Source organism: Stenella coeruleoalba, assembly GCF_951394435.1.
Source record: "Stenella coeruleoalba genome assembly, chromosome: 9".
NCBI classification, from domain to species: domain Eukaryota; kingdom Metazoa; phylum Chordata; class Mammalia; order Artiodactyla; family Delphinidae; genus Stenella; species Stenella coeruleoalba.
This window is the reverse complement of record NC_137155.1, coordinates 90,742,880-90,758,196: the sequence shown is the minus strand read 5'-3', so window position 1 is coordinate 90,758,196 and position 15,317 is coordinate 90,742,880. Positions and strand designations below refer to the sequence as shown.

The window sequence follows — 15,317 nt, the reverse complement described above, 5'->3', positions numbered from 1 at the left end:
ACCAATTAATCCTCCCTAATCCTTCACCTCTTTCAGCCCAGGCAATGTTTTACTTTCTTAGATACAAAATAAATATAGAGTTGTAACATTTTTTTCCCACACCTTGATGGGTCGATTTTGGGTTGCCCCCGTGGTATAGTAGGTACCCAGCTTTGCAGCAGTACTTCTCAGGCTTTGATGTATATCTGAATCCCTTGGGGAGAGTTTATTAAAATGTGGATTCCTAATCACACAACAGAAATTCTGGTTCAGAAGGGATGAATGGGGGCCTTGGAATTTGTGTTTAACCATCACCCTAAGGATTCTCTTGCAGGGGTTCAGGAACCACACTTTCAGAAACAGTATCTGCAGATGCGCTTCCTGGAAGATTGCAAATGCAAGTTTTATGTGGCTTTAGAGTTTGAGGGAGTCAAAGAGAAATGCATTCTTTAGTGCTGAGTGAGCAAACGATGAAAAAAGTGTTGCATTCCTCCAAGGTTAGGGTGACATGTCTCTTACTCTTATATGATAGAACCACAAGGCATACAGGAAACCTCAGACATTCTACCCACTATGTCAACAAATATTTATTGTGTCACCAAAAGTAGGCTATTCTAGAAGCTTCTGCCCCTTTCTCACTGAAAGAATCCTCAAACACCATTAACCAGTTAATTCATCTTTCTCCCTAGTTTAATATTCTTCTTAACTTCCAAAGGGATTTATGTTGGGAAGTGTGGCAGAGGGAGAAGAGGCGTGTTCAAGGAGAGGAGCCTTGTGTGACCTACTGTCTCTAATCAAGATTTTGGTGGGAATTCCCTGGCGGTCCAGTGGTTAGGACTCCATGCTTCCAATACAGGAGGCAGGGGTTCGATCCCTAGTTGGGGAACTAAGATCCCGCATCTCCTGCGGCATCTCCTGCCCTTCACTCTCTTCACTTCCTGTGCTTTTTCTCAGTCCTGATGTGGACTTAGGGCCATGGTCCCAAACTTTTCCTGCACACTGGAATCCCTTGAGGAATCTTCTAAAAATACTGATGCCCAACTCCTACCCCTGGACATTCTGATTTAATTGGTATAGGGTATGACTTGGGCATCAGGGTTTTAAAAAAGTCTCCGGGTAGTTCTAATGGGCAGCAGAGTTTGAGAACCACTGATTAAAAGGACCAGAGAAATAAGTCAAACTGGGGAGATTGTCTACAATATTGTGGCACCTGCATCGTTTGCCTTACTCTTGGTACAGTTATAGGTTACAATCAGGTCCTCGGCCCCCCACCTCTCCCATCCTCAGCGGGCCTGGTCCCCTCTTGTTGCCCCCTGCAGCCAGAGTCTTGCAGCCTACCAGCTGCATTCCCCTCGCCTGGCCGGGGCCCTGGGCCATCTGCACCTGGGGCTAATCGCGATCAGCAGTCAGGGGGCGTCGTCTTCGCGCATAATGTGTTCTGGGTAATACAGTTGTGGTTGAAGCAGGTCGATTTCTTCGGCTTCACCCTTTCTCTTCCCAGACATTGTTCCTCACCCTGTTCCTGTGCTCTCTGCTGGTCTCCTCTGGTTCTCCTCCATCTGACTAGCGGTTCCAGATTCAGTGAACCATCCCTGCCTCTAGTAACTGGCAACTTAATCTCGAACTTCAGAAGTACAAACATACAGACGATAGGAGTCTCATGACCAATACTTTTCAGGGTTGGTTTTGATTGGTGACGTTTTATTCTTTAGATGAGTGTTCTCTAGATTTTATCTTTCACACATCCTGGTTTCTTTTTTGCCTGGCTTGAATCAAGATGAGCTATTTCCTGTCTTCTGTACAAATTGACTAGCTCTTTGATTTTGTCCACCCTCCCACATGGGGTGTTGGGGAACCGAGCAGGTGAGTAGGAGAAGAGAAGGGGTATTTTGATACAAATGACTGTGAAAAAACAAGACTTTCCTTAAGGTTATCTTTTTCCCTCTGGTCTGATTGTGGAGCCCAGGGTTGGCCCTATGTTTGCTGACTCGTGAAGTGCTAGAGTTCACACGTGTGAGTGTCTAGTTCAGGAACCCAGCTTAGAATTTCATCTGACGGGCCCGGCCAGCAATCCCAGCCTGGACTGCACATGGGAATCATCTGGGGTCTCACGTCCTGTCAAATTAAATCAGTCACTGAGGGTGTGGCCCAGGCTTAGGTATTTCTAAGCACTCCCCGGTTGATTATTATGTGTAACCAGGGATGAGAACCACTCTGCAGGCTAGACTTCATCTGTGATTGGGGGAGCATTTATTGCCAGGGTTAAAGTAACATTTTGTTCTGTGACTGCAAGAGAAGAGTGAAAAAGTCATTTGTTCTTAGGCTTTTGGCTTGAGATTCCTGAGAGACATTCCTGCCTCTTCCAAGGTCATCTTCGCTCTTTTTTAAAAAGTTATCAGCTCTTAACCCAGCTCATGCTGTTTTAAGTTTATCTGCTCCAAGTGCAAGCAGCATTCTGCAAACACTTGTTTTCCCCTGGGCAGTTCATAATGGTTTGTGGGCAAGCTCTTTTCTGTGCCGGGAGGTGGGGAGTCCCTGCGGCCGTGAATCAGCCTTCTGCCGAGCCCATTGTTCTCCGTGGGAGACGGTAGCCTGGAGCATCCTTTGCTCCAAGTGTGCTCATTGGGCTAGCGGCACCAGCATCACGTGGGAGCTTGTTAGAAATGCACATGCTCAGCCCTCACCCCAGACCTGCTGATCAGAAACTCTGGGGGTGGGCCCCAGCAATCTGTGTTCTAACAAACCCTCTAGATGATTCTGATGTGAGCTAGAAGGTTGAGACTCACCCAGCAGGTCTGGGATGGGGCCTGAGAATTTGTATTTCTGACAACCTCCTAGGTGATGCTGATCAGGGGACCTCACTTTGAGAACCACTGGCTTTGAGAACTCCCAAGAGGCCTTGGGAGACTTTCACACTATTTCCTGGCTAAATCCTCCTAGCGAATATTAGGGACCTGGAGCTGGGACAGAGTGATCAGAAGAAAGTGAGAAGGAAGCTTCTGCATCTTAAACCTTAACACGATCTCCATCCAGCCCTGACCATGATGAGTGCTGCTGCCTCCGCAATGCCAATCATAAGAAACGGTTTCTTTTCTTTTTTTGGCCTCGCCATGCGGCATGCAGGATCTTAGTTCCCCAATCAGGGATCAAACCCGCGCCCTTGCAGTGGAAACATGAAGTCTTTTTTTTTTTTTAACATCTTTATTGGGGTATAATTGCTTTACAATGGTGTGTTAGTTTCTGCTTTATAACAATGTGTATCAGTTATACATATACATATGTTCCCATATCTCTTCTCTCTTGCGTCTCCCTCCCTCCCACCCTCCCTATCCCACCCCTCCAGGTGGTCACAAAGCACCGAGCTGATCTCCCTGTGCTATGCGGCTGCTTCCCACTAGCTATCTACCTTACGTTTGGTAGTGTATATATGTCCATGCCTCTCTCTCACTTTGTCACAGCTTACCCTTCCCCCTCCCCATATCCTCAAGTCCATTCTCCAGTAGGTCTGTGTCTTTATTCCTGTCTTACCCCTAGGTTGTTCATGACTTTTTTTTCCCTTAAATTCCATATATATGTGTTAGCATATGGTATTTGTCTTTCTCTTTCTGACTTACTTCACTCTGTATGACAGACTCTAGGTCTACCCACCTCATTACAAATAGCTCAATTTTGTTTCTTTTTATGGCTGAGTAATATTCCATTGTATATATGTCCAACATCTTCTTTATCCATTCATCCGATGATGGGCACTTAGGTTGTTTCCATCTCCGGGTTATTGTAAATAGAGCTGCAATGAACATTTTGGTACATGACTCTTTTTTTTTTTTTTACATGACTCTTTGAATTTTGGTTTTCTCAGGGTATATGCCCAGTAGTGGGGGAAGCATGGAGTCTTAACCCTTGAACCACCAGGGAAGTCCCTAAGCAACAGTTTCTATCATTTATTGTGTCCCTTCTACACGGCATATGTGATTTATATGCACTGTCTCTCCTCATACCCTACTCTCAATTTTCTACTTAGTGGTAGGGAACAGTAGTTTGAATAATCCAGAATGGCTTTTTTTTTTTTTTCTTTCTGGTTTGGAAAAATTTCAGACATGTCTGTTTTTGTTCATTTTTCCAGATTATGTTTTTATTTGCTTTTTGAGATCTGGGTTCAATGATCAGCTCTTCCTCTTATTTGAGTCACCTTTGATTTCTCATTTTACCCAGCCTCAGTTTCCCAAAGTAAAAAGTAAACTGTTTCCTCGTAGGTTATAAATAACAGATGCAAGTTCCTGTCACTTAGTAACTATGTAATAAATGTTAGTGTCTGTGCTTCTGGTCTCACTCCCCAAATAGGTGAGCACAAACTGCCCCACCCTGAATACTATGTTGAAATTAGGGTGGAGATAAAGCCTCTAACAAGTTTGGAAAAGTCTAGGGAATGTGGGAAAACTGAGCAGGGCCTCCGAGGGACAGGGCTGCAGGTCAGAACTCAAGGCTAGATATGACATGCTGAGTTCAAGGTGAGTATTATGGAATCTAGAGGAATGAGCAGTTTGCCTGAGGATGGAGATGAGAAATGAAAAGCGATCTGGGCCCTCAGACGGGCAACGTCAGGGACCCAGCCAGCGCAGCTTGTGCTGGGCGGGCTCTTCCTACAGGCATGAGTGTCTTGGGTGAGGTTGGCAAAGCCTGGACACTCAGGGCTCCAGGCAGAGGGGCTCTTATTAGACTTGTCTGGCTGCCTTCAGTTATTTAGAGGAAATGTTGACTTCCAGGACCTTGGAAGTGCCCCACTGCTCCTTGGCTAGGACAGAGCAGGCACAGGACAGATATGACCGACGCTGTATCTTGCTGGGACCTGGAGAGGAACTGGGTCCTCATCTGTGACCCTAATCTGGCCACAGGAGAGGTACCATAGTCTTGGCTCTGTGATCACAATGTCTTGGACTGGAGCTCAAAGGGCAGAAAGGTTCTTAATTCCTCCCAGTTGTCAGATATCTCCGAGCCAGAGGGTAGGACCTGCCTAGCAGCAGGGTGTTTCAACAAGGTCATTTTCTGTTCCGTATCAAGAGGATCCTTAACGTCGGTACCCGGTGGAGTGAGAGGCCTTGTGAGGTCATGAAGCTCGCAGGTATCTGGTAAAGCTCTAATGGAGGGATTTCCTGCTTTGAGTAGGAGGCTGGTCCCCTTCCTGCTGTAGAGTCTCTTCCCAGATCGCCCCTCCCGTGGTGGTTGGAGGAGTGTTAAGGTGGAGTCCCAGCCCAGCTGCTGAGGGCTCTGGGTCGTGGTGGCCGCTGGGGAGCAGTTATCTGAAAGCACAGACCCCAAGAGCAAGTGGAGGGCTGAGGTCAGCTTTATCAAGGAGTGCCAGACACACACTAGAAGCCAGAACTCCTGGTAGAGAAAGCCAGGAGAGAGCACACCTGAGAAAACGGCTGAGATACAGGCTGTTGCCGGAGCCTGACCGACTGCCCTTGAATTGTGCATGAACCAGGGTGCGTGGGGAGGGCTGGCTGGGTTTTAAGGGCTTGGGCAGTGGCTACCATGGTTGTTGATTCTGATTTTTCTCATGAGGTTCCACGGCTAGATAAGAAGGCAATTCTAGAATGCTTCAGAAATGCCTTACACGCAGACAGCGTGGATCGTGTGGGACTCTTAAAAGTCACTATTTGAATAGTGGCTTTTAAAGATTAATTCTTAGAGAATAACTTTTATGTAGATGTTTACATTTAAAAAATCATTGTCGGGCTTCCCTGGTGGCGCAGTGGTTGAGAGTCCGCCTGCCGATGCGGGGGACGCGGGTTCGTGCCCCGGTCAGGGAGGATCCCACATGCCGCGGAGAGGCTGGGCCCGTGAGCCATGGCCGCTGGGCCTGCGCGTCCGGGGCCTGTGCTCCGCAGCGGGAGAGGCCGCAGCAGTGAGAGGCCTGCGTACCGGGAAAAAAAAAAAAAAAAAAAATCATTGTCAATTTCAATAAGATAATTTTGCAGTCATTCGCATTTCTGTTTACTACTCACAAACAACTAAAACATAATAGTGGCAACTGATTCATGTTTAATATTTGGGAAATGAGAGAACTATTAAAAGAAAGATTTTAATTCTCAGTAAGAAAAATAGAATAAGACTTGAATAAATGGAGAGATATTTTCTGTTCCAGAATCAGAAGATTTAATGTAGTTAAGATGTGTAATATCCAATCTGATGTATGGCGTTAACACAAATTAGATTCTCAGTATGATCTTTTGTGGAAAGTGACAAAGCCAGAATAAAATTTCTATAGAGGAAATAATAGTTAAGCACACTAAAGAGATTTTTGAAAAGGAATAAGCCAATAATAGGATAAATTATTCTGTTAATATTTAAAATACAGTGCAAAGGACATTTTAGTTGTATGGTATTGGATTCAAAGTAGAACTGTAGATTGATAAAAACATAATAAGGATTCCAATAGTTCTAAATTTGCTAAAAAGTTAACAAACAATAGTCCTCTATAACAAAATAGTAAGAAAGTCCAATTTAATAGACGTTATTGAGAAAAGTTGATATAAAGCACTTCTGTCCTCCTCTGATGCTGGTTGTCAAAATAAGCTCCAGATATTTTAAAGAATTAAAGTTGAAAATATCTCTTTTAAAGGTGAAACAAAATGGTATAGTTATCTAGCTGTGGTGGAGGAATTAATTTCTCAAGTATTAAAACAGTGGGCTAAATTACGAATGGCGAATTGGAAGGATATGATTGTATAGAACAGCAATCAGATTGTTGAACAACAACCTTAATAAGTTCTTGATCAAAAGGGAAAAATCCAAAACTATTTGAAATACACAAGGCTGGTAAAGATTAGTATTAAAAAATATAAAGAACAGTTATAAATCTGTAGGTTAGTACTCATTCTCCACTAGATAAACAGTTAAAAGATATGAACAAATACTATAAGTAAGAGGAAATGCAAGCATCAAGCCTACATTTGGGAATATTTCAGTCTTGCTAATAATTAAAGTGCAAATTAAAAGCATAAGTCTATTTCTTTAATTTTCTTTTTTGTTTTGGCTACACCATGTGGCATGCGGGATCTAGTTCCCTGACCAGGGATCGAACCTGGGGCCCCTGCATTGGGAGCAGGGAGTCTTAACTGCTTGACCACCAGGGAAGTCCCCCATAAGTCTATTTCCTACTTACCGAAGGAGCAAAAGTGATAAAACTCTATGTTAATGTGCTGGCGGGGAAATAGACATGCTCTCAGATTGCTGGTATGTTTTCTGGAGAGTAGGAGATCAAAATGAAACAGAAGCTGCAGGGAAACTGATTGTGTCCTTTGAGGCAATACTCTCAAAGGAATAAATCTCAAGAAATAATGTAAAAGAAGAAAGGTTGTCTGTACAAAGGTTGTAATGTAGTGAAAATCTGGCCATTACCTAACCTCCTGACAATTTGATAACGGTTGAGCAAACCAGAAACTATTAAGATCCCATCATATTAGCAACTGTTAAAACCATAAATCCGAGGACGTTGGCGATATTATAGGGAGCGTATGTAAGTTAAGAAGTCGAACGAGTTTGTTAGCTGAACATTGATGACTGTCACATTATGTTTGTCTAATGAAAACATCGGTACTGTCTGGGTTTCTCAATGGTCTAAGTCAGTGCTTGTGGGACTTCAGTGTGATTAAATCATTTGGGGATCTTGTTGAAAGACGGATTCTGATTCACTAGAACTTGGGTGGGGCCTGACATTCTAAATTTGTGACAAGCTCCCAAATAATGGTGAAGCTGCTGATTCTCCCGCCACATTTTGAATAGCAAAGATTGAAATCTCTGCCATGCAGTATGGTAGCCACTAGTCATGTGTGTCTATTCAAATTTAAATTAATTAAAGTAAAGTAAAATAGAAAATTTAGTTTCTTAAGTCTTATTACCTATATTTCAAGTGTTCATTAGTCATGTATGGGTTACATTTTAGGAAGCTCAGATTATAGAACAATTCCATCATCATAGAAAGTACTATCAGACCTACATCATCAGTCTTAAAGTGAAGAGGATTTTTATCTCTTTGTAGAGTTGTTTGAAATGTACAATTATGAGCTTGTTCCATTCCTTTGTAGTCACAAATCATATAGGTATACACTGGTATGTAAGGCATAGAAGAGAGAAAGCAAGGAACAATTTCATCTAATTTAGTTTGTTCAATGGAATTCTCTTCTCGCATTGATTTTATTATCAATCCATAGATGTGTTATCCTAATTATTCTTTGTCTCTCAATGGGCAGTCATTTCCACTAAATTTGTATCAGTTTCTTTGCCATTTTTTCCTCGTCCTACATTATTAATGTATACTAGAGGACACATTGTTTGAAGAAGTATTGCAATAATTTAAAGTATACATGTGTGGGGCTTCCCTGGTGGCACAGTGGTTGGGAATCCACCTGCCAATGCAGGGGACACAGGTTCAAGCCCTGGCTGGGGAAGATCCCACATGCCGCGGAGCAACTAAGCCCATGTGCCACATTACTGAGCCTGTGCTCTAGAGCCTGCGCGCCACAACCACTGAAGCCCACGCACCACAACTATTGAAACCTGTGCGCCTAGAGCCTGTGCTCGGCAACAAGAGAAGCCACTGCAGTGAGAAGCCTGTGCACCGCAACAAAGAGTAGCCCCTGCTCGCCGCAACTATAGAGAGCCTGCGGGCAGCAACGAAGACCCAATGCAGCCAAAAATAAATACATAAAGTATACAAGTGTATAATTTGTGAAAATAATCCTCATATTCCCTTTTCCCATCTAGGTGTTCCATCAATTTACTTATTTATTTATTTTGTGGTACGCGGGCCTCTCACTGTTGTGGCCTCTCCCGTTGCGGAGCTCCGGACGCGCAGGCTCAGTGGCCCAGCCGCTCCGCGGCATGTGGGATTTTCCCGGACCGGGGCACGAACCCGCGTCCCCTGCATCGGCAGGCGGATTCTCAACCACTGTGCCACCAGGGAAGCCCATCAATTTATATTTTTAAAGTGTACTCTTGAAGCAGGACCAACCTGTATTAGTTACCAAAGGATATGGGCATTGATTTTCATTGAAAGTTCCCTGGATGATTGCTTTTTCTTTACTTTCTGTGAAGTGGAAACACTGACCATTGTCATTTATTTCCAGGAATTTATGCAAATATTCTCACGAGATTCTCTCAGAAGATAACTTCAAGGTCCTGAAAAATCATGCACTCTCTGGACTGAACAAAGAGGAATTAGCCGTGCTCCTTCTCCAAAATGACCCTTTTTTTATGCCAGAGGTAAGTTCTAATTCCTTAGTTTGAAAAGCAGGGAGAGTGCTGTTGGCAGCGTGGCATCGTGGGTGTGTTGGAATGGGAGCAGAGAAAACTGAGCACCAGGGACTGCAGGTGGCTGTCAACAGGTGATTGTTGCTGAGTTATCTGAGAGATTCCAACAATTTCCTTCCTATTAGAAGTTTTACAAGAATTGGAGTCAGCAATGCTTCCCCCGCCAGGCTGCTAGGGAACCCTGTGACCTCCTGGAAGAGGTGGGCTTTGAGGCAGGGTTTTGGAAGATGACAGGGTGTATTGGTTGAGGCTAAGTTATTGGAACAAAGAGACCTCAAAGTGCAGTGATTCAAATAAAATATTACTTTGTTTCTCTATCACTTGACAGTCTGGATTGGGGGTCATTAAACCATGGTCCATGGTCCAAATCCCACCTGCCACCTGTTTTTGTAGTTTAATTGGAACACAGCCACCCCCATTCGTTTATATATTGTCTATTGCCACTTTCTCATGCAAGAGTGAGTTGAGTATTTGCAACAGAGACTGAATGGCCTGCAAAGCCTAAAATATTTACCATTTGATCCTTTACAGAAATAGTTTACTGACTTTTGGTCTTGCCCAGATGTAGGCAGGTAGGTATCCGATGGTCAGGCAGCTGGATTCCACAGTGTCACGCAGGGACTCAGGCCAGTAGGTCAGCCTTATTATCTTATATATAATATATCCATTCTATTTTTGGACCAGTAGATAATCTCTGTTCTCTTTTAACATGTGGCTTCCTCCTCCAGGTACAAGGAGACTCTTCTCACTGTCATCATTTTCTAACCAACAGGAATGTAGAGAGGGAGTAAGTGAAAGGCAAGCAGCTTTCTTTTTTAAAAGATGCAACTTGGACATTGTAAAAAAGCGCATCTGCTCCATGTCATTTGCCAGAACTTATCACATGATCACACTTAGGTAGAAGGGAGGCTGGGAGATGTAGTTTCTGGCTGGGTAACTAGGTGTCCAGCTAAAACTTGGAAGCTTCTATTATTAGTAGAAAGGTGAGGACAATGGCAGATAATTAACAGTCTCATCCACACAGGACTATTGACTTGAAAATCAGAGGGTGCTGTTTAAAGAATGGTATCTGACCTGAGAAAAACCCTTGTGTAGAGAAGTTAGCTTCACACTGAAAGAGAGGCACAGAAACATAATGGAAGGCTCAAGTGGAATGAGTGGAAGGGACTGAGATTAAGATAAGCAAAGGTGGGGACTTCCCTGGTAGTCCAGTGCTTAAGAATCCGCCTTCCAATGCAGGGGACTCAGGTTTGATCCCTGGTTGGGGAACTAAGATCCCACATGCTGTGGGGCAACAGAGCCCGCACACGCCACAACTAGAGAGAAGCCCTCATGCCGCAACTAAGACCTGACACAGCCAAAAATAGATAAGTAATTAAGTAAGTAAATAAATAAATAAATATATATATATATATATATATATTTTTTTTTAAAGATAAGCAAGGTTGAAATTCAGATGTGCTTTTATTTATGGCAAGATAGCTATTAGGGATATCTGGGGGGTTAAACATCTTTTGACTCTAAGCTCAGTGTGTTTCCCTGAGGACTTAGAAACCTTAGGACATGAGGGGTGATTTTGAGTTGATCACTGAGCTCAAGAGAGATAGGAGTGCAAGGCCGTCTATAAAAATGTCTTCAGAGATGGAGAGAGTGGAGGAGGACTATATATGCCATTTCTGCAGGCATTCTTTCATTTAGGTACTTGGATTTCTCTCTCTCTCTCTCTCTCTCCGTTTCCAGGAGCCTAGGTTTAGAGGTCTTGTCTTGGGATCCCTATGGCCCTTGGCCTGTGTGCCAGCTCAGTCCCTCCAGGCTACCAGCATGGGGAGACGCCTTACACACCAACTCGTTAAAGGTCCCGTTGACTAACAGACCCACCCCGTCCTTTTCCTTTCATGTGAAGGGATGACGACAGGTGAAGTCTTGTTGTGACCCTTGAGAGGAGTGTCCCTGGGGTCCAACCTTAGTCTAGTGTTAAACTTGGAAGTTTGGAAAAGTCACTCATCAGGTTTGCTGTCTGCTTCTGTTCTCCAAAATCACCAAGGACTTTCTGTATCACGTCCCTGGAGAATAAGGGGAGTGACAGCTCTTCCTTTCTCTAGGGAAGAACCTACTAGAAGGTGGTGTTGCTGATGGATCCCGGAAAAGCCCATTGACAGAAGAGCTGGGAGGGTCCTCGTAGGAAAATGCTGTTGTCATCCTTTATCACACAGAGTCTGAAGTGTCATCTGAGGTTCCCTTTCCCTTTTAATAATTCAGTACCCATGCTTAGTGGGTGGGGTGGGAAGGCGTGTGCTTGAAGTTTATTTTTAGCCAATAACTTAATTTACTACTTGTCAGGGGTAGGATCACAGACTAGCAGACTGCACTGTTTCCTGAACCAGAGGTCTGAGGCGCTGGTTCCTGTAGTGGAAAATCGACCAGAGCATCGATAACATAAGTCTCTATTTGACAATTTGGGGCAAGAGTAGTCTCTCAAGGAGTGTTTTATTTAACTTGGGTGAGTAGGGCAGAATATTTTCAAGGTTTTAGCAGGAGGGGCTCAGCCAGAGTTCAGCTAGTTCCAAGGATAGTCGGTCAACGATGGTCCTTCCATGTGTCTCAAAGTCCTGACTCTGCGACTAACCACCTCTGTGGCCCTGGACAAGGCATTTCATCCTTCTGCATCTCACTTTACTTATTGTTTGTTTTGCATTCATTCAACTAACACTCAGGAGTTCCTACAAGGGCAGGCTTCTGAAGGCAGCAGTGGACAAGACACACTGCCTGCCCTCAAAAACTTAAAATGTTCACACTCTTCCACTTTGCCTTGACCTGCGAGAACATAAAAGCATCAGGCAAATCTGACGTCCTTATATAGAAACTTGTGTAACTGAGATGTATTTATTAAAAGGAAGAAATGATTTCATTTGTTTTGGCAGGAGCGTTCTTACTTAAACATCAGCATAGAGCTAGGAATGTTAACCAAAGTATCATTTGTGAAGTTACTAATTATTCTTGTTTCACTCAAGCCTCTAGAACACTGGTTCTCAAGCTTTAAATGTGTGTCAGAATCACCTGGAGGGTTTGTCAAGCCCAGATTGCTGGGCCCTACCTCTGGCCGTTCTGACTCTGTAGATACGGGGAAGGGCCCAAGGAGTTGTATTTCTAATAAGTTTCCAGCTGGAGCCGATGTTGCTTGTGCAGGGACCACACTTTGAGAACTGTTGGTCTAGAGTCTTGAATCTGGATCATAGGCTCTATCGCAATGGTATCTATTTGCATCAGGTTTAGAAGTTGTTTATATGGCTTAAGTCATTGTTGTTAGAGTCTGAATCCATGTCTTTGCCACTTGGATACATCACAGTGGCCCGTGTTGACCTGGTTTGCTCAGAGTCTATTGAAACAACTTATAAACGTTTTCATCTTTAAGCTTCTTCATGTAATGATTCAAACATTTGCATCACATTTCATATTTTGCACAACACATTTACATATTTTATTATTTAATCTGCTCAACAACTTGGTTAGGTGAGGAGAGCAAATATTTTCCTTCTTTACAGTAAAGGAAAGAGAGGTTGGGAGCAAGTAGGTAATTCAGATGTGAGGTCACATGTAGCTGCTTCCAGGGCTGCAGACTTCAACCAGCATCTTCTAGTCCTGCATCACCTGGTCTGGCCTCAGTGACAGTGTTTCTTCTGCTCTCCTTTCAGTAAGAACTACATCTCTGTAGAGCTAGATACGTAGGTATACCTATTTACATAGGAATATACAAATTATCTGCTTCAGTTGATCTTTTGAGAAACTGACATTCTGCCTAGCTGAGACTAGATTCTAGACTCCCAGCAGTTGTAGGTAAGACCCACATGTCCTCTTTTGAAAAATTAATTAACTAATTAATTAGTTTGGTTGCACTGGGTCTTAGTTGCAGCAGGCAGGCTCCTTAGTTGCAGCATGTGGGCTCCTCAGTTGCGGCTCACAGGCTCCTTAGTTGCGGCACACTGGCTCCCTAGTTGTGGCATGCTAACTCTTACTTGTGGCATGGTGCGGGATCTAGTTCCCTGACCAGGGATTGAAGCTGGGGCCCCTGCATTGGGAGCATGGAGTCTTAACCACTGTGCCACCAGGGAAGTCCCCACATGTCCTTTTTGTTGGCTGCACTGCACGGCATGTGGGATCTTAGTTCCCCAACCAGGGACCGAACCGCGTGGAGTCTTAAACACTGGACCGCCATGGAAGTCCCTCCACATGTCCTTTTAATAGAACAATGAATTGATATCCAAAGACAGGCCTTCCTCTTTGGGGTTCTTTTATAATGTAGGGCTCCCTTTGGGTCCCGTTTGGTTCTATCTGTAGCTAGCCGTCTTATGTTGATTCTTCCAAAGGAGGTTAATCAAATTCAAGTTTCCTTCAGTTAGTTTGTAGGCCTCTTCTGCTGCAAATAAGTCATTGCTTGAAAAGAACTCATCAAAGATTGTGGAATACACATGCATTTTTTTCCTTTGATATATCTCTGCTTGCTTCTGCTTTTTTTTTCTTATCAGGAAGTAAGAAAAGCTGCGTTTTAATTATTTATTTATTTTTTATCGGCGTATAGTTGATTTACACTGTTGTGTTACTTTCTGCTGTACAGCAAAATGAATCAGTTATACATATATCCACTCTTTTTTATTTTATTTTATTTTATTTTTATTTTATTTTATTTTTATCTTTTTGCGGTACGCGGGCCTCTCACTGCTGCGGCCTCTCCCGTCGCAGAGCACAGGCTCCGGACGCGCAGGCCCAGCGACCATGGCCCACGGGCCCAGCCGCTCCGCGGCATGTGGGATCCTCCCAGACCGGGGCATGAACCCATGTCCCCTGCATCGGCAGGTGGACTCTCAACCACTGCGCCACCAAGGAAACCCCTATCCACTCTTTTTTAGATTCTGTTCCCATATAGGTCATTACAGCCGAAATTTTTATATACACTTTCCTTAACGTGTGGCACATAGAGAAACATGTTTTATCTCTGACTATTGTTTCTTTGTTCTGTAGATATGCAAAAATTATAAGGGAGAGGGTGGAAGACAGATTTGTAACCAGCAGCCACCGTGTGAAAGGCTCCACGTTTGTGAACACTTTACCCGAGGGAACTGTGGTTATGCCAACTGCTTCCGGTCCCATAACCTGATGGACAGAAAGGTGCTGGCCATCATGAGGGAGCACGGGCTGAGCTCACGTGTGGTCCAGAACATCCAGGACATCTGCAACAGCAGGCACCGCCAGAAGAAACCCTCTGGGCGGAGAGGTAAATGCGGTCTACTTTTTTTTTTTTTTTTTTTAGTGGTACGCGGACCTCTCACTGTTGTGGCCTCTCCCGTTGCGGAGCACAGGCTCCAGACGCGCAGGCTCAGCGGCCATGGCTCACGGGCCAGCTGCTCCGCGGCATGTGGGATCTTCCCGGACCGGGGCACGAACCCGTATCCCCTGCATCGGCAGGCGGACTCCCAACCACTGCGCCACCAGGGAAGCCCTCAGTTTTTTGAGTATACACCCTGAAGTAGAATTGCTGGATCACATGGTAATTCAGTGTTAAATATTTGAGGAACTGCCATACCGTTTTCCACAGTGGCTGCACCATTTTACATTCCCATCAGCAAAGCACTAGGGTCTCAATTTCTCCCCCTCCTCACCAGCACTTGTTACTTTCTGTTTTTTCTGGATAATAGCCATCCTATTATGATCAGTGAAGTGATCAGTACAATTTCTTAAGCATTTTGATGTTGTTTAATGGAATTAACACTTGCATTTTTTAATATCTTTATTAAGCGGATATAGAGGAGATGAATTTTATGAAGCAAGTAGAATATATAACTAAGATTCTGTGAGAGAATCTTTTAATATTTGAGAAATGCTTTATCATTTACAAGGGACTTTCACCTAAAATATCTCATCACTGTTCCTCACAGCAAAACTGTGAAGCAACGCAGGTGTATTATTGGCCTCACTTAATGGATAAGGAAACTGAGGCTTGGAAATGTTAAGTGACTATTTTTTAAAATTAT

General features: G+C 43.9%; 1 protein-coding gene across 1 annotated transcript in view; it reads left to right on the top strand.

The window, feature by feature from the left end:
* Positions 1-15,317, top strand: part of ZC3HAV1 (zinc finger CCCH-type containing, antiviral 1) — a 67,414-nt gene that overhangs the window by 15,194 nt on the left and 36,903 nt on the right. The window contains exons 2-3 of the mRNA XM_079930959.1: positions 9,108-9,243; positions 14,308-14,560. Of these exons, the coding sequence (XP_079787085.1) occupies positions 9,108-9,243; positions 14,308-14,560 (389 nt within the window). The remainder of the gene's footprint in view (positions 1-9,107; positions 9,244-14,307; positions 14,561-15,317) is intronic.